This window comes from Salminus brasiliensis, chromosome 11 (assembly GCF_030463535.1).
Source record: "Salminus brasiliensis chromosome 11, fSalBra1.hap2, whole genome shotgun sequence".
Taxonomy (NCBI): domain Eukaryota; kingdom Metazoa; phylum Chordata; class Actinopteri; order Characiformes; family Bryconidae; genus Salminus; species Salminus brasiliensis.
The window spans coordinates 23062953-23081958 of record NC_132888.1 but is presented as its reverse complement, the minus strand read 5'-3'; the positions used below and the strand labels follow the sequence as shown (position 1 = coordinate 23081958).

The 19006-nt window shown below is 43.6% G+C and overlaps 1 protein-coding gene across 3 annotated transcripts in view; it reads right to left on the bottom strand.

Moving 5' to 3' along the window:
- Positions 1 to 19006, bottom strand: part of hip1 (huntingtin interacting protein 1) — a 45629-nt gene that overhangs the window by 19083 nt on the left and 7540 nt on the right. For 2 of the 3 annotated variants that reach the window (XM_072692237.1, XM_072692238.1), the window contains exons 2-7: positions 7078 to 7141; positions 6301 to 6443; positions 4965 to 5021; positions 553 to 633; positions 325 to 401; positions 92 to 153 (exon numbers count right to left, since the gene is read on the bottom strand). In XM_072692237.1, coding sequence (XP_072548338.1) covers positions 92 to 153; positions 325 to 401; positions 553 to 633; positions 4965 to 5021; positions 6301 to 6443; positions 7078 to 7141 — 484 coding nt within the window. Of the gene's footprint in view, positions 1 to 91; positions 154 to 324; positions 402 to 552; positions 634 to 4964; positions 5022 to 6300; positions 6444 to 7077; positions 7142 to 16493; positions 16842 to 19006 lie in introns of those variants that run through there. The other variant, XM_072692239.1, reaches the window with a different exon arrangement.

Below are 19006 nucleotides of genomic sequence, written 5' to 3'. Positions count from 1 at the left end.
AAAAGCCTATATGTGTCTTTTTTTTCTGCATCCTCAAAATACACACTTGACCTCTAACCTGCAAATCAATCAGAGGAGGACTGAAACTCACCACCAAGAAAGAGGTTCAGCTCACACTCCAAGTAGTCAAACATCTCCACAGTCAGCTGGAAGCTACAATTGATCAGGAGAGAGGGAAGGGTTGAAAAGACGTTGGTCAGCATGGCAGAAAATCGGCCTTTGAAGATGAACTAGAATGAACTGAAAATACTAGTGCGCTAAAAAAAGCAGACGACAGGTGAAGAATTATGTTTACATGTGCAACACACAAAATACACAACTCACAAATTATTTACGTCATTCTCGCCCGCTTCTTCAAGCTGCCTGTTTGACATTTGAAGATTGCCGGGGAAACGAGGATTCTAGGCCAAGAGAGGGGGAAAACATGGTGTTTGCGTTGGGTCCGAGAACATTCAGCTCACACTGGAGGTTAATACATAAAGGGCTACCAGAGTGACCGAGTACAATAAACAGGGGAAACCAGCGGCTATACATCAGACCTGCCACACTTACTTTGATGTGAAACTCCATTTTGGTGATGAGCAGTTTGAGGTAGATGCTACACAGCTTCCCATATCCTTCACTTAGGTGGCCCTGAGCGATGCATGAAGAAATAGAGAAAGAAAGAAGGGGGGGGGGTCAAGTTATGAACTTAAAGACAGACCTCAAAGAGCCACTAATACATTCTCCAGGTTAAATGATTGTGCGTGTTTTTTTAAACAGAAAGGCGATTCGCAATCTGGGCTGTGAAGCTGACAGGCTGTGGACAGTAGTGGGGAGTGTGTGAATTTACATGAAAGGGGCCCAACGAATTTCCTTTTTCCTACCAGCGCATGGTTGTGACATCATAGCAGGAAGTCTAAAGGAAATATATTTCTCCTGACTCACTTCTTTAAACACACCATCAGCAAATTAGCTGCAGGGAAATGACCATTGCTCCATTAAATAAAAGTCCCCCCCACCCCTAATCCTTCCTATTGGCTGGTGGAGCAAAGGTGGTGCTCATGTACCCTCACTGTAATAGAGAAACATCAACCGGACATGTACTGTGTATGCAAAAGTATGTATAGTAAAAGGCTTCAGCAAGGGAAGAGCTTCTTCTTCTAGAGCCCCTAAACTCTAAAAGTAATGCTTCAGTTAATGATCAGGCCTCAGACGGCCCTCTTAAGTCACAAGAGCTGTAAGCTGTTAATAATTGATAATTATTATATGGTTTCCCTTTAGATTAAGGATACAGATCCAGGGGTTGGAAGCAGGGCTGGGGCGATGCGATTACGAGATTCCGTCGATTTGCATAATGCGTATTAATGCAAAGATGGCTGCGGCCTATAGAAAGCATGGATTTATCCAGAGCGCAAGCGGAGTCTTTCACACAGAAAGTCACATCGCTAACATTTCTTAATCATCCAATGTAGATACAAAAGCTTTTTTTCGATAACACGGGAGCTTTAAAACACACAGAGTTCTTAAATGGCTCTCAGACAAGAAATCGTGGACTATATATATATTGGCAGTGAGGTGTGTAAGCTACGTGCCATTTGTGCCTCTAAAACTTTAATACATTAGGTCAAGGATGCCCCCCCCCCATCAGTGCAGGGTCATCAATTCCACAGCCCCTTGTGTTCTTACAACAACAAATAAGAACAAACTATTCTGAATTATATTATGTATTATACAGAAATATAGAATTTTACATAGTTTTATTTATTTTGTTAAATGTGTTGCACGTTATTTCTTTCAATATTAAATTAATATTTTTTCCTTATTTTTGAGAAATTATTTTCATTCCCAACACACTCAGTAATCTGAAAAGAAGTTGTGAGATTAATCGACTAATCGAGAAGAGGGGGGGGCGGGGAAAAAAAAAAAAAAAAAAAAAAAAGGAGGTGCTGCCCTAGTTGACAGTGTTTCAGGGGGTTTCATGTCTGTGTTACCTTCTGGCTCCATCGTTTTCATTAGGCTGTTCCGCCCTATTAAAGTCGCTAGCCACACATATTTCCTGTACTCCTTAAATCCAAACATAACACATTCAGTCACATGTCCAGTCTGACGCTGCTACCAAATCAGCTGCCTATCCTACATTCCTGACATCTGTGTCGTCCTAATGTACCAACACTTGGAAATATATTGGGAGTGATTCCGCATTACTATTACTATTGCATATTAAAGATTACATCAGTGCATTCGAGCATAGCAATGGACACTATGTAGTGTTTAGGTGACTTTATATGCAGTATTAGCAATTTAAAAGTGGTTTTGACTAAATGAGGATGAGCCCCTCCTTGTGAGTCTTGGTTCTCCCCCCCCCCCCCCCCCCAAAGTTTCCTCCTCCAGCTTTCCTCCAAGTTTTTCCTCGCCACAGTTGCCTTTGGTTTGCTCACTTTGGTCAAGTGTTTTACTTTTGCTTTTTTTTTTTTTTAACTTTTTTTTTTTACATATTTCAGGTTGTCTGTTTTGCCACACCATCAAGCTGTTTAAAATAAATAAAGAAATAATAAATAAATAGAAAAAAGGAATTAAGCTTTCCCTACAGTAGCGCATTTAGCAGCACACAGAGGAGTACATTTGAAAACATGTTTATTATTCAGAAATAGAGCAAACTCATGAGGTTTTGCTGTTGAATAAGAAACAGATGCTTCCTTCTTTCCTTCCGGCGTAACAAGGAGTGAACACAGTTAAACAGTACAGATTCACAGTCTTCTATATAGAGTATTTTCTCCTCACCAGACAAAGTGCCAACATCTTAAAACAGTTAGGGAAAGATACTTCCAGTGTTGCTGAACTAAGCTAACAGCAGCTAGACCAGCTACAGCCCAGTTCTCTCTGCCTTCTCAGTCACGTCCTTAACAACATGTCCTCTGCAAAGTTTGCACATTCAGTTACTTAGTTTAGGATTAGAAGAGTGTAAGCATTTAACAGAGTACGAGTACCTGTGCACAATTCTATTAGCAACACCTATTTTGGCAGAGACCACAGCTTGCAGCTTGCTTTCTGTAGCTTGGGCCATCTTGATTCACAGCATGTTTAAGGTCTACTCACAGATTGTCAATGACTAAGTCAGGGGACTGTTTGGGCCATTCAGAAGTTTCAGGCTGCATTTCATGGTGGGGTTTGGATCGCTGCCCTTTTACTGAAGCCAAATTCTTCTTTTCAGCTTTAGGTTTTTGACCCACATTTGCTTTGACCCAGAATTTGCTGAAGAGGAAAAAAAAAGTGCCTGTGCCACTGGCTGCCACACAACCTCAAAGCTTTAGAATCACTGTTATGATGCAGCTCCTTTTTCTTCACACATCTTCGATGAGTGTGGTTATCATTTCATCAACCAAGGACATCATTTTTAAAATGCTTCTGGCGTTTTTAGATGTAGCTGCTTATCCTCTAGACATCCGAGACGAGACCACAGGTAAGGGTTCTTCCTGATATGGCCAGCATGCAAGAAATTCTATCTGAGAATTTGCATGGTAATCCAGACCTTGCCTGGTCTTCCACAGTTCCCCTTAACTATCCTATCTTAATGACATTTCAGACAGATGATACTGAGAGGGGGTTTCTTTCCCCTGCTTTGTAGCATCAAGTAGATTCATTTACAGATCCTCACTCAACTACTTAGATGAGCAAATCATCATTGAGCGTTAGCACTAGATGATTAAAGTTTAGAAACTGTCCTCAGCTGACCATTCCAAAAGTGAATCCTTGACATGCCTAACCAGTCTGAATGTGTAAATTATGGCCTTAATGAGTTTAATTATTTGGAATTAATTGAAAACTGTCGGACTGCCCAAGGGTGCACATACCCCAGTTTCTATTTTGCATATATTGTGCCCTAACTGTGTTCCCATTTGCATATACGAACCAATAAGCCAATTATGGCCACTCACAGATGGGGTGAATAACATTGACATGCGTCATTTTGTGGGGAAAAAGGGTCAAGCATGAAGACCTGAGCAACTCGACAAGGGTCAAGAGGCCAGACGAGGGGATTGGCGCATCTCCAAAGCTAAATTCCTTCTGGGGTGCTTCTGGTCAGCAGTGTAGAGTACTGTACCTTTAGACAATGATCTGTTGAGAGCTACTGTGGCAGAAGAAGTCACATAAATGTTTAATGATTGTTACGGGAGGAATGCATTACACAGTGCATTGCACCCTGCTGTCTATGGGGATGTGTAGCCACAGACCAGTTGGAGTGCTCATGCTTACCAAACCCTGTCCATTGTTGAAAGTTTCTAATATGGACATGCAAGTGTCCTGGTTTGATGAATGTGGAGGAGTACGCGTGCACAGTTTACCGGTAAATGTGTTGGAACAGCAAGTCCAGCCAATGGCATTTTCACCTTACAACTTACATGACCTAGAGAGTCTATTGTAACATCTTGGTGCCAGATACCACAGGACACCTCATATGTATTGCAGAGTGAGCTGTTTTGGTGGCACACGGAGTACCAACAGCATATTAGGCAGGTCATAATCGTTTAATTTCTAAATGTACATGGCTGGAGAATTCTTATAATTCTTATAATGACTGTTATGTTCACAAAAACCAGGGCAGTCTTACTCTGCCAAAATGGGAAAACGACTCAATCCACGTCATTTGCTAATTAAAGCTTTCAGGCTTTCAGCTAAGGTTAGAAGGGCTGACTCGCACACAAACGCACGCACACATGCAGCTCTGTCACTGAGCTGTCAGTCATTCTCCATCAACCAGCCCCATGACTGTCACTGACAGCGAACACAATGACATACGCACCCTACAGAGCCGAAAACTCAAATCCAACACATGCCGGACTGATTAGCAAGAGCGAAACTAAATGCGGCCTTTTGAACATAACATGTGATCATGTGCATCATAATGCAAGATCCTGACCTTTGTGCTGTGCAATATCTTTGGTGATTCAGAGAAACATAAAATAAATGAGATCTGCGCTTACCCACATCCTGCTCATGTCGGTCAGGTCAGCTTTGTTCCGCACAGAGTCTTTAATAACCTGAGGAGGAGAGACAGGGCTGGAGACATTACTGTATCCACAGGCTTTAAGACAGGGCTGGCTGGGACATTACACATGCACTGTATCCATATGTGCACAGAGTTGCCAGTGCATAAGACTTATCTTTACCTATATATATATTGATTATTTTACCAGGTCATGTTAGTGTGTGGCACTGTTACAAGGGTATTAGTAGTACATAATATAAGCCAGAAACACAACCTCACCAGCTCATCAAGCATAAAAATCAATAATTTTTCACATTTATTAACATGAATAAAAAAAATATATATATATATCAATCAATTCAATGCAGCCTGTGCAAACATTTGGGTATCTCGGTGTCAGATTCTGGCAGAAATCACATCAGCTTAAAGTCATTCAGTTCTTTTTTTTTGTATTGTTTTATTTTATTTTTCAGTTCTTTAATTTTATTCTTGGGCCGTCTTGCATGCACAACTTGTTTAAAGTCTATCCACAATTTTTCTATTAGGTTTATTGAGGTGAGCAGGCTCTGCAGTGAGCTTAAGAAATATTTAGGATCATTCTCCTGTTATGGAAGGCATCCATTTTCAGCTTCAGCTGAATTAAAAAATATAGTTTGAGGTTTGCATCCAAGATTTGCTGGTAATTCGCGGAATCCATTCTTTCCACCACACATGAAATATTGTCACTGGTCACTTGCGGTAACGCAAACCCAAAGCATGATGGATGCACCCCCCCCATGCTTTACAGTTGATAATGCATTCTTTTCATTAAATGCAGTTCATCCGTCTCCCTCAACCCCAATTCGTACCTTTGTACAAATGCTGTGCTTACTCAGCAAAACCTTCAAGCAAGTTCTTGGCACCTGGGGATTCGGATTTGCCCATCTTACCTTGCTCATCTAGATCTCATCATTCTCTCCTGAACTGAACTGAATTTCTTAACAACAGTTCACATGCCAAGCACTTATGAAAATGCTTGATATTGTTAAAGCCTTCTCCTGCATTGTGGTTTCTTAAAGGAACCCAAGGTTGTCAAATGGTTGTGTGGTGCAAAGTTTGAAGAGTCAGAAATTATAAAGCTTGGTTGACAGTTACTAATAACAATTAGTGACATAATAGCTCATTTGCTTAATGCTTAGGGTGTCCAAACCTTTGCACTGATGATTTTTCTTAAAATGATCATAAAATCCATAGGCATTTAATACTTCCCCTAAAAATAAGGGGTATCCAAACTTTTGCACAAGTCTGTCTATCCCAAAATTATGTTCCCCTAGGGCAAAGGATGTACTTACATTTGGATGGCCATCCCTCAGCAATTTGTGGAAGACGTGGCAGAATTTCCAGCAGAGCACAGCATTGCTGGAGAGAGGCAGGCGATTGACGGCCGCCCAGAACGTGTGAGCCCCCTTCTCATGGTGGGTACCCAGGATGCAGGGTGGGAAGAATGGTTAAGGACAATTCAGTGGGAGATGACAGCCAGCGCTCCTAACCTACGTGAGATCAACATACTCCCCTAAGCCCCTGTGCAACAGCATGGCCTGCTGTTAATCCTGGGCCGCTCCACAGGTGGCACTGGCAAATGCACTAGGGATGACCAGCACAGCCTCAAAGAGGGGAAAGTGGATTAAACTGGTCCTCCAGGAAAACCCCATAGGGAATTACTAAAAGGCAGATTTTTTAAAAATCAAACATGGTGCTGAATACACAGGGTCCAGCTCTGGTCCAGGAGGCCACATTTCAAGCACAGTTTGACGATTCCCATCTAGGCAGATTGATCTCTCCTGATCAGGTTCATCTGGGGTGTTTTATCAGGCAAGGCATTATACTGTGCTGACTCAAGCCACCCCAAAATAAGAACTAGACATCCTTGCTGTTATGCACAGGGGGGAAACTCTGAAATAGACAATCTGAAGACCATTAAAAACACACATTAAAAACCAATTATATTCACTTGCTTGAGGCTTGAAGGTGTAACAGGTTTTCCTGCTCTTGCAATGGCCTTTCTTTCATTCACTCAAACCCACCAGTTCAGCCTCCCTTTTACTCACCAGCACAAAACAAAAGGATATTCCTGGCATGCTTCTCTTTGACAGCAACCTCCTGTGTGTTGATGGCCTTGTTGATGCTCACAGCCTGTGCAGGAAGAAAAGGAAGAAAAGAGACTTAGGCATCAGGCATTTCGCCCCCACAGACAAGGAAAACATTAACAAGCAGGTCAGGAGCACTAATGGAGACGGTGCTGCTTCGCATCGCTGTGAAGGCCTAGCTGAGCAAAATTCTACCGCTGTGAGAGAGCTGCAGAATACAAATTACTCCTGGCCTCAATAGCGTGCGACAGGTAGCATTGCTTAAAACACTTACAGCTCCTAAGAAACAGTTTTACAGCCTGGTAATACAATATGCTTCACCTGAGCACCAGCACACACACAGTTCTGGAGGCGAACAAACTAAAAGGAGACATTCAGAAAAGCCATCAGCCATCTGTTGCCTCCACACATGCTCCACTAGCCCCTACTCGCACTCTTTGGTTCAAAACATCAGCTTAAGGGATAGACATGTCCATCCCCATCTAAAGGTAAACACGACGACAACATTCATTTCACACTTTCACATGCTATGGTGGTGTTTTCAGCTGGAAACGAAACCCCACGCACATCGACACTGTCGTGACCGCCCATCTTTGGCACAACATATGCTTGCTTAAGAGGATGAAGTCACAGGAGGTCAGGTGCATTTCTCAATCTCACTTCCTGCAGATGTAGAGGAAGACTCATCTCTAAGGCTCTGTGAAGTCCTATTTGCAGTACAGCTGGTGAGCAACATTTCAACCATCAGCATGTTCAATGGTAAAGGACATTTACCATCCCCTCCCTTTAGGGGTAAACACTGTTAGAAGTTACTACTGTAACAAGGCCTGGACCTTCTTTCTGATAGGGTTCATTACAGGTCAGTCAATGAAAAAGGAAGTTATTTACATACAGCACTTAGGACGGTGGGTACAACAGCAGATTTGAGTCTAGGTTTGGGGAGGTGGTGGTCCTGTGTTTTCGTCCGGCTCTTTTGATCTGTTCCCAAACAATCATCACCTGAACGAGCACAGCTGGGTGCAGACCATTTTTTTAAATCATCTAATAGTGAAGAATCTACTTCCAGCATGATCATGCATCGTGCCACAAAGCAAAAGTCATCTCAAAATGGTTTCATTAACATGTCAAGTAGTTCCCAGGACCTTCCCAGTCACCAGACCTAAATTCAATAAAACACCTTGGGATGGGGTACAACCGGAGATTCGAGACATAAAAGGCTGTGGTGAGTGAAACACAGGATAAAGCCAGCAGACAAACTGCACCAGCAAGACAGTACATTTAAATATGCCACCACAAACAGTTCAAATACTGCCTTGCAAGAAACCCAAGTAAACAGAGGTAATAAGGCTCATTTGAATAAAACATGCAGTGTTATGTCCCTGCGAACACCGTGTGAAGTATTAAACCTGCCTGCAAGACACTAAAATAGCATTGAATAAAACACCCAGCAAATTGTTGGATGATCCACTAAAATGTTGCTTAAAAACTGCTGATTAGAGGCGTTTGTGAACCATCTGGGTGTGGTCTTAACATTCTATTTCAGCACAGTTGATTGACCTCCCACAGAATAAAGGAAGTTCACAGACAACAGGGCTGTTACTAGGGCTGCAACAAACTCTTGGTACTCAAATAATCGATTATTTGGGTTATGAATAGCTCACTTTATTACTATAAAGTGGGAGTGAAACTGTATTCCACACTGTTACGGTTAAACTTTGGAGGTTAATCGTGCATTCCAAACTGTTCTTGGTTAGTGCGAGAAACCCACATGATGATGAAATCACCAACTAATCGACTATTGAAATTGGCTGCCTAAAGCGATTAATCGTTTGCACCCCTACTTGCTACCTTTTACTTACACTGGTTGGATTAGCTTTAACTTGCTAGTTAGCTTTCACTTGCCAAGTCCCTGCGACTGGACAGAGAGAGAAACGGTGCTGAACATTATTATTTTTGGATTGGATCAGGATCTGGGTATAAGCTTTTTATGCCCTGTCCAGTTCTGATCCTTAGCTTTGTTGTAGCAGAGAGCCCTCTGGCGTCCTCTGGGTGCTGGAGGGGGAGAAACAAACATGCCAGTCGACATGATAGTGATGCTGGGCAAGGCCGGCGGTTGCTGCAGTAGCGATGCTGGGTGAGACTAGAGGCCAGCAGCCACTGACCATGGTATTGATGTTAAGTCAACATGCTATTGCTACGAATTTGACACACATTAACACCATAGCACCACTTCCCTTTACAATAATACTTAAAGCAAGGAGACTCAACTTCAGCTTACCTAAGATTAATCGCCTCTCTGCAGCTTGTGTACTTGCTAGCTTTGTGGCAAAATGTAGTCCTCAGATATTCTTCAAGACAATATCTTTCAGTCAGTCAGTCAGTCAGTCACTCACTAAGAATGTGTAGATTTATGATGCATGTTGCTCACAAATGCCCACCCCAAGCACAGCGTTGCAAATTTCTCTCAATCAATATGACGTTTTTGCCCTTTTCCCAAGTAAATCAGCTTGATTTATCAGCTTGCTCTCCGGCAACATCCTTGTGTTAAAAAGTTTGGATAGAGCCAGACAAGAGTGAAAGAGATGTGGGATGTGTGTATTAGTTTTAACCAGTGAAGCAGGGCTCTAGATAAACCAGAAGAAACTCGGCTCTGTTTCTCGATCCTCTGCCTCAGCCCTCGCTGCCAGACTCCCCCGCTAAAGGTGACAAGGCCAGGCTTTGTCTGGGCAAGATGGATTTGAGGGATAAGTGTCTCATTAAGTCGCAGCTGGGCTCTGGGAATCAGGGAAGAAGAGGACGTGGAGGGATGAAGAATAAGGGTGTTGGCCGGTGCTCCTGAACAAACAGCTCCTGCATGCTTGAGCTGCTGTAATTGTAGTGGCAGGCCTCAGTGATAAACTGACCTCTACAGCCCCCTTGGTTCATGCCAGAGCTCAGAACAGGCTCTACATCAGACTGAACAGCAAACCCTGTTTACGTTCCTATCAGACCATAACCTAAACATGTTCATGTACCCTTTACAGACGTAACTCAGCCATGAAGGACAGATAAGGCTTAAAACAGAAACGGTCAATGAACGATTAGAACTGGAGTGTTTTTACCACAACACATTCTTCACGTTCCAACATTAGGGAAGGCAGATGGTGCTGTGTCTCAACACAAAGGCTAAGTTTCCCATAAAACCAGCCACAGACGTAGGTGCTGTTTGATGGTTTCCTGTGCCAAAATCAAGTGCTTCCCACACTAAATGTTGCCCAATTTGTCCAAACTGAGACTTTGTCGTTCATGTGAATGAGAGCACTAGCTGCCAAAGTCTCCTGGCTTCCACTTACTGGCATCCAGGCCCCATTATTGCCTTACGCACTTGGCCAGCTGGGGAGCCAATTCGATGACTGATTAAGAAAATGAAGTTCGGAGAAGGAGAAAGATTTAGGGAAGGAAATAACTGTTGGTAAAGATGAGACGCAAAAACATATTGCATTGTGTCAAATGTGACAACATGCCCACTACTACGTGCCCACCATTAATCATCATGACATATAGTGCAAATCAATCAATCACCTGAAGATTGTGATCAACTTTACCCACGCCAACAGAGTCAATGTCATCCATCACACTCCCAGTGGAACGTCTCCCCCTCTAAGCTCTAGTCTCATTTGAAGGCTGTACGGTCATTCAAATTTTGAGCAGAACATCATAGGGGTGCAATGATTTGTTGACGACAAAACTCTGTCTACTTGGATTCTGCCACTGCTGACAGTGAGTGATTGCTCGTAACTGACTAGCTTGTGGCTAATGTCAGCCGGGTGAAGGTATTCTTAGGTTACAGTTGAGTATAATGTAGTAAAATTAATGAACTGCCATCCAGTCACCCTTAGGGAGGATACAAACAGTTCCAGTGGCATGCAAAAGTTTACAGACACAAGCTCATTAAAATAATTTAAAAAAAGAAATAAAAATATAATTAAAATCATGTGCCAGGTCATAAAAGTTTCACACAGAAACCTTTAACAAGTAATGCCTTAGTGGTCACCTAGGCAGACACACACACACACACAAACTAAAATTGAATGAAAACAGAAAAGGTAATAACTGAAAAACAAATAGCCAGTAAATTATGAACCAATAAACATAATCAAAGTAACCAGGAGCTTTTAGATTTAACACAAACTAAAGCAGCTAATTAGTTTTCAGTGAAGCAGAAAACTCAAACCTTGTGCTAAACACCCATGAAAGTAATCATTGGTCTTATGTCAAATCATAAAACCATCATCAGGAATCTAATCACACTGCTAGTACATCATGACAGCCCTATGAAGATGTGACCTCATATTTAATACCTTTTGCATTTGGCCTTAAGTGAATTGCCGTGTGATGGTTTGCAACAACATGGTCCCCAAGATACCACCGGAAATGACTCAGCTAAACACCTCACAGCTCATTTTTCCACCAACAGCTACTCAGCAATTGACTCCAAATGCCATCAATGACAACAGCGCGTCTTGCTATGCCTGGTTTATCGAAGCATTTCCCCTCCAGTCATGGCAGTCAATTAGGTCCTTAATGGCTATGACGCTGGAGGCTTTTATAAGGAGCAGAAGAGCAAGAGGAAGCTTGTTAAGGAAAGCATCTGTGAGTGATGATCCACAAACATCTGCGCTTAGAATCAGCCCGCTCCTACGAAATCACCAAATGAGCGCCATGAATCAAGTCAAAGGGATCAGACGAGAGCTCTGGTCTCAGTGATATGAAACACGGCTATCCCTGAATGACCCGTATGTCTGGACGGGAGAATGTTGGGGGGGGTGCTCTCCTTAGAGCAGGTCTTCTCTTTTAACCCACACAGCCTCTCAATCATAATCCTGAAATAAACTGAAAAGAAAACTGAAAGCCATCCAGTTCTGCAAGCTGTTTGCTAGTTGTGTCGTATATAATGCTGAAGAGGTCCTTGGATTTGTAATGAGAGGAACTATTTTTGGTGAAAATTTAAATGAGCGTAATGAGAATGGGGCCAGTTTTTAGGGAGAACCATCAACAAAAGGTACCTGTGACTACAAAAGAACCATTTAGGTTTGGGAAGCACCAATCCATCGGTTTCTGTTCTTTGCAAATCGACTGATCCCCAATACCGATCCAATACCATTGTTGAATTATTAAACCATATATCTCACTGGTTGAGACTGTGCTGGACCTCGGTGTTGTCTGGGCTCAGGACTTTTATTCTGAAATTCGAAGTTTGTAGGACTAAAGTGAAGCTAGCAGCTCCTCCCTTCTCGGATCTCCTTTTATGGAAGACAAGCTGGATTGCGTACTTATAGTTGATGACCGGGCGAGGGCACCATGATCCTGGGTTACGAAGCCTAGAATAGCAGCAGTGTGAAAATTGGGTTCTGTGAATGGATCAGCCTTTTGGATCAGACTAATTACCAGATACCTGATCCAGGTAATTTTGTTAGTATCGGGACCGATAGCCGAGCCTAGTATTGGATCGGTGCATCCCTAATTTAAGCATCTAAATTGTCAAGGTTCTATCTAGATACATACATACAAATCTGCATTCAGACACACATGGTTTTAATGGTGGGTTTTAGTGATTTTTGCCACGTCTGAATCTGCCAACCTTTTACCTACTATAAAAACAACTTATAATAAAGCCAGGTTCTAATAAATCCAATCGAAGTCAAAAACTCTTATATGAAGGGTCTCAAGCAAGTGTTCGGCCGTGTTGTGCAGAAGTAGCAAAGTGCAAGCGATTGAAACCTACAACCTTTGACACAAATCCAGCAGGTCCTACAATTGTGTGGCAAATGTGGAAAACCTCAAAAGTTGTACGGGAAGAAGCCACATTCCTGGCAGCAGTAGATATAGTTTAGTCCCTTCTCAATAAAAGGCACTTAACTGTCAGATGGGACATTATTTTGATATGATGACTGATGTGACTCCTGGTCTCTTTGTGACTAGTATTTGGCTTGCTTCCTCATCAGATTTCAGCCATAGACATTTACACTGGGTAGTCAAATGCGTCTCTGGTTAGTCAGACTGAAATCACATCACTGCGGGGGACAGAATATGCAAATTCTCTTGCTGCATGGCAATTATTACTGGCGTTCCGGTTGTACTGGGAGGGGTTTTGGTGGTCGAATGCATCTTGGAGAGACTGATGTGATGCGTTCACACTGCTACAACATGTGGCTCAATTTGTATCGGACCACCTCCTGAAGTGGTTTGAGTGATGGGATTCGTATCTGCTTTAGAGGAGTCTTGGGTGTATTTACACTTGCCAATTTAAGTGGTTTGGCCTAATCCAGATAAAACTCTGATTCTCAAGACGAATAAAGTAAGCAGATGTAAACGGGGTCGATGTTTTTAATCATCTCTCATTCATTTCTGTGCTCTTCTCGTATTCTTATCTCATGTGAATCAGTCTTTAACATCACCCTACCTTCCCTTGTAAACCTAACCCTGTGTGAATAGGGCTAAAGTCACCCTAGAGTTGGTCTAGATTGAAAATTTGTATGTGGGGTCTTCCAGAAACAGGCAAATACATATATACAGGCAAAACTGTTTACATTGATGTAAATAACAAACATATAGCATGTCCTACATACATTAAATGAAGCGGGCATTCTGTTAAAAATGCATCCAGTAAAATAATACACTGAAATAGTCAGTGACACGAAGGGTAATGGCTGAGGGCCACTTTCAGCTTCCTGTCTTGGCACACCCAATCCTGCCCATTTCCTGTTAGCTAAAGTATGTTTGGCTCTACCCTTGTTTCCACACTGGAGTGGCACAGCCAACCCAAACAATCCACTCAGATGCACTCCATCCAACCCCCCCCCGCCCTCTGAGAAATCTCCTTCCCACCCACCCATCTCCTCAAGGTGGCCTGAAGAGGCAGCTTCCATTCCAGCTAAAACAGAGACACAGTGTAGGTAATGAGCAATGAGTGAGGTAGCTGTCTGAGACTTTGGCTCCCGCGCTCACAGTGCGTAGGCTTAGTATCGAAAGACCTAAAAATAACCCCACGCTTCCTGAACCTCCCCTCAATTTATACAGTTACGTCAGGCCAGGTCTGGAGACCTGCGTTCTGCACAAACAAAACCCACCACTGTTAAATACGAAGAACAACACTCTCCCACTTCTGAAGTACACACTTCTGCCCTGTCAGACACACTACTGCTTTACTGAGCGCTGAGCCAAGACAAGCAAGTGAGCCAGTCGTCCAAGCATCGTCTTTTCTTCTCCCTCTTTAAAGTTTATTTTATCCAGTACTCTCTCCAGCTACTGCTCCACCCCTGGCAAAAAAGGTCACTTCGCTGAAAGGCAGCCGCTGTGTTGCTAAGCTACTCTCCCCGCCTTTTAAAGAGCGTTTTACAACTCACAGCTCACATCTGACTCAAACATCCGTTTGCATGGGACACTCAGTCAACACCTCGTTAGGCTTCTGGAGTGGAAAGACACAGCGGGCCATCGGAGCGGGTCAAGTCAGACGCTTCCACTGGTATTATGAATGTGAAACCAGCCTGGCTAATGCTGTGCTGCTGGAGAAGTTCTGAAATAGGGAGCTCATTATTAGCAAAGCTCCAAAAAGGCTGAACCTCAACTGCCTCTTTACTCTTCTACTATCCAGCTGTGTGTGGACATGGGTTCGTCTGAGCATCGGAGGAGTCTGCTTGAGTAGGTTATATGGCCTGGGGGGGGGTTAAGTCAGAGGGACCAGAACATGATAATGGTGCCATAATGGACAATAAACCATGTGGGTCAGGTTTTACGAGCTTGCAAACCAAGAAGCTCTCTGCACCGCAGGGGTGAGGGGCGGTTTTTAGACCAGATCCTTTTGGTATGGCCAGAGGAGCCCCTTCAAGAAGCCCACACAAACTGGAGGTTCCCAAAAAGATCTACGTGTGATATCTGGGTCAAACCTGAGAACATGGACTCAAGCGATGCTTAATTAACATCAATCAAAATTTGTAACATGAGTTCAAATGCAAGACGATCGTGGTGCAAGACGTCAAACACACTGCAAGCTTTGCCTTAAGGCCCATAGTTCAGATGGCCTCAGATCTGGAAGCTGGTCAGTGTTGATGCTGTAGGTCCAGTTCTACGCAGGTTCAGCCTCACTATTTGCTTCGAGCTAGTTACTTAACATGACAGAGTGGCAAAATCACCAGGCCAGAACTTTTACTCCGCGTCACAGAAAGTATGTCCAGTGGGGACGCTGCACCTGCCAGGGCTTGCCTGACAAAAATAACTGCGGAGAGGGAGCAAATGGGCAGAATGCGAACAGCCTTGAGCGAGAGATGCTGTAAACAGTCAAACGCACCCCATTCAATCCTGTGATTCAGACCAGGCATGTGGGATCACTGTTCTGAGGGCAAAGTGGTGTACGTTTGAAATTTCCCTCCACGACAGGTTTGGAGGGCACCGTGCCAGCATACTATGATTACTGGTGCAAGGCACAGGGATGGGGGTGAAGACACCGAATGAGGAACTGGGTTAGTCGTCTCTCTCGCTCTCTGCACCTGCTCTGGAACTTCACACCCTTGCAACAGATCACACAAGAAAAAAGCCAAACAAAAACCAACAGACGATGCACGCAGAAATTCACACTGAATTTCAAATGCAGTGGTCTCAAGCCTCTCGGCATCCAGCAAGGGGTCCGAACAGGTTGACAGTAGCTGTACCAGAAGTTTTCACTGCACACTTAGCTACAGAAGTGCAGCACGGATGTCCCAGCATGCAAAACAGCCTATACAAAAGGGATGAGGAGCAACCAGCTAGCCAACTAACTCAATAAGACATGCCTCGACACAGCAAGACGTGCCATCTGAACTGATGCTGATCCCTTCAGAGAGGCGCCAGATGATCAAAACCAAGACAACACTTTCACACGATGTGACCCCACTGTTGAACTTTCGTTAGCAGGCAGGTCAGTCATATAGGCGGCGAGTTTCTCTGCACACAGGCTGCTCTCAAAACACACACACACAAAAAAAGCCCCATTCGTGGGGAAGGAGGCGAGGAGAAACACGGAGCCCGGAGCCGCGCCGCGCCGCGCGGACCCTGGCTAATTCGCTAGCAGCCGTGTAGCAGCAACAGCTCAACTACACGACCAAACCTAACGGTCCGGGGCGGCAGCGAGGAACAGCTGAGGACGGAAAACAATAACAATAACAACAACAACAACAACAACAAACAAGAAGAAGAAGAAGAAAACACGCCGGGACCCTTAGTTACACGACCCTCCGCCGTGTAAAACTCGAAGGACTATCCAACCCCATCTAGCTGCCCCCTCCAAAACCAGAAAAACACACGAAGGCGCTAACGCGGGCTCCCCGCTCTGAAGCAGACGCGGGCTAGTAGCGAAGCTAAGTTACATTCACTCAGCGACCTACCATTTTACTCAAATCCATAACGACACTTCGAAAGGAGAGCTGTGATGGAAGCCGAGGCGGTCGGCCGGACTGCTGGGAGAGAGAGTAAACCACAGAGAGAGAGAGAGAGAGAGAGAGAGAGAGAGAGATCCGCTATGGGAAAGAGGGAGGGGGAGGCTCCGTTAACTCAACATGTGTCCCGATTTGGTCGCAGGCTTTCGCTCTCTCCGTCCCTCGATGCCTCTTTTCCCTCCTCTCTTCCTTCTCATTTCCCCCCTTACCCTCCTCTTCCTCTTCCTCGTTCTTACTCGCTCTCTCTCGCTCGCTCGCGCTCGCTCGCGCGCGCTCCCTTCCTCCTCCTCCTCCTCCTCCTCCACTGATGAGGAGCTGATCGGTAGGCAGCGCAGCTACACGTCCGCCGTCCCGAGGAGCAGAAATGTCTAGAAACGGTCCTGGCAGATAGACGGTGCTGTCGAGAAACGCTGAGAGCATTAAAACTTTAGCTGTGAGGAGAAAACTTAAGCCAACAGGAATTATTTATAGTGTCGATTTTTCCCCCAATCATAATATTTTACTATTTATAACGAAATTAATGGAGTTTGACCTATTTTAGTCATTAGCCTTCTTCTTCACAGCTTCTGTAGGGTTTAGTGATAGTCACAGATGACCTGCCAGATGAATCTGACACCCAAAATATCCTTAAAAAAAAAAAAAAAATCAACATGCTCAACACAGCTCACTTCCTATTCTGGTAGATGTATAATCTACTAAAAAGTTCCCCTTAAGTTTATTTTTGAGCTAATTTCTGTGAATCACTGTTTCACACTTACAGTCACTGTACCTTCACTTCAAATGAGTGCTTAGGCCTCTCTGCAGATATTAGAGCTCATAAAGCTGAAGTCAGTCAGTCAGTCAGACAGTCAGTCAGTCTTATCTCAGGTCAGATCTCCATGTCCAACTTTCCCACCATACAAGGATTGAGGTCTGCACAGCTCAGGTGGATGGCGCCCTCTTGTGGCTGCTTTTTTTATAACCCCTGTGCTTGAGCTCGGCCCTCATGCATTTTTAAGCATACAGGTGTTCATGTGTAAGGAGATCTCTGAGGGGAGAGAACAAAGAAGACGTGAAGATCATGTTTTAAAGAACCTGAGCTGTTTGGCTTTAGATGACCAATTACCACTTAAGTGTGTGATGAGGGGATAATTCACAGCGAGGGGTAGTAAAATAAGTGCTTAATGCTTTAGAACGATCATCGGCTTTGGATCGATGTTTAGATGGGATATTTTAAATGAGATTTGATATTTTAACTACGGAAGAGCAGACCCTGTAGGTGACTCTCTAGGTCTAGTGCATTTTATACAGTATGTTTTACTGCAGTCAGTCATCACCCTCTACAAAAAAAAAAAAAAAACAGTAGAAATAAAGGTCTCCGGCATGCTGATCTAGGCACGTTCAGACGAATATCTCCATTTGAAAATGGTTTAATTACACTGTATGGACACCTGCTCATTGTTTCTTCTGAAATGAAGGGAATCAAAACCATGACGCTAGCCTCCAAAGCCAAGAACGGACCAGCCCCTCCCTACTTGATGGCAATGGTCAAAAGCCGATCTGTCCCAAGAGCCCTTCGAGGGTATTAAAAAGAAAAATCCTGCTTTTGTTTGAGTAGCTGTGAGGATTTGATGGCATATAGTGATGTGATTTTGTCAAATAAGCTAGTTAACTGCTGTAGTTGACATTAGGGATTTGTTAACTGCTCAAAGTAGTATCAGCCCATCTAAAGATACAGTCACTCGAATAGCAAAATTAGTCCGGTTGCATATCTATCTAATCCAAAGTACAGAATCCACACACTCATTTAAAGTACAGAAGCCGTAATATTTGGGAATGTATGTATGTATAAAATGATCATAACACCCCTACTACAGAACATAGCTATTTATTTCAGTTCCTACCATTTAAAACATTACCTTTCGCTGTATAAAATCAATCTAATTAGCTCTGAAATATGCACCAACAGCATAAATTGTATAATAGGCCATTAAACAGCAGGGTACAGCACAACCCCTATTAAACAAAATACTTCTCTTTTATAGCATATTAACAATGGAATCTAGTAAAAAAATAATACAATAATGAATGAAGTGCAAAAATCTTTGTTCAGAAGGAGAGGAAAAGGAAAAACAGCAGCTTTTTCAAAACAAAGCAGGCTCTTCAGTGGCCTGGCACTTCTCTTGCTGGTACGGTGTGACAGGCCCCACACAGACACTGCATCCGTCACGTACATATTCTGTCACTTTAAGCGTGGCAGTGTCAATGACTCACTCTGTACACACACACACACACACACACACACACACACACACACACACACACACACACACACACACACACACACACACACACACACACATTAGCAATAGATAAACTTTTTAAACACTTCTGCTAAGAAACAGCTAACAGAGGTCATCAGTCTCAGTTCTGCGATCCCAGTACAGCCGATGGCCTTGAGCAAGTCAGATACACACGCACAA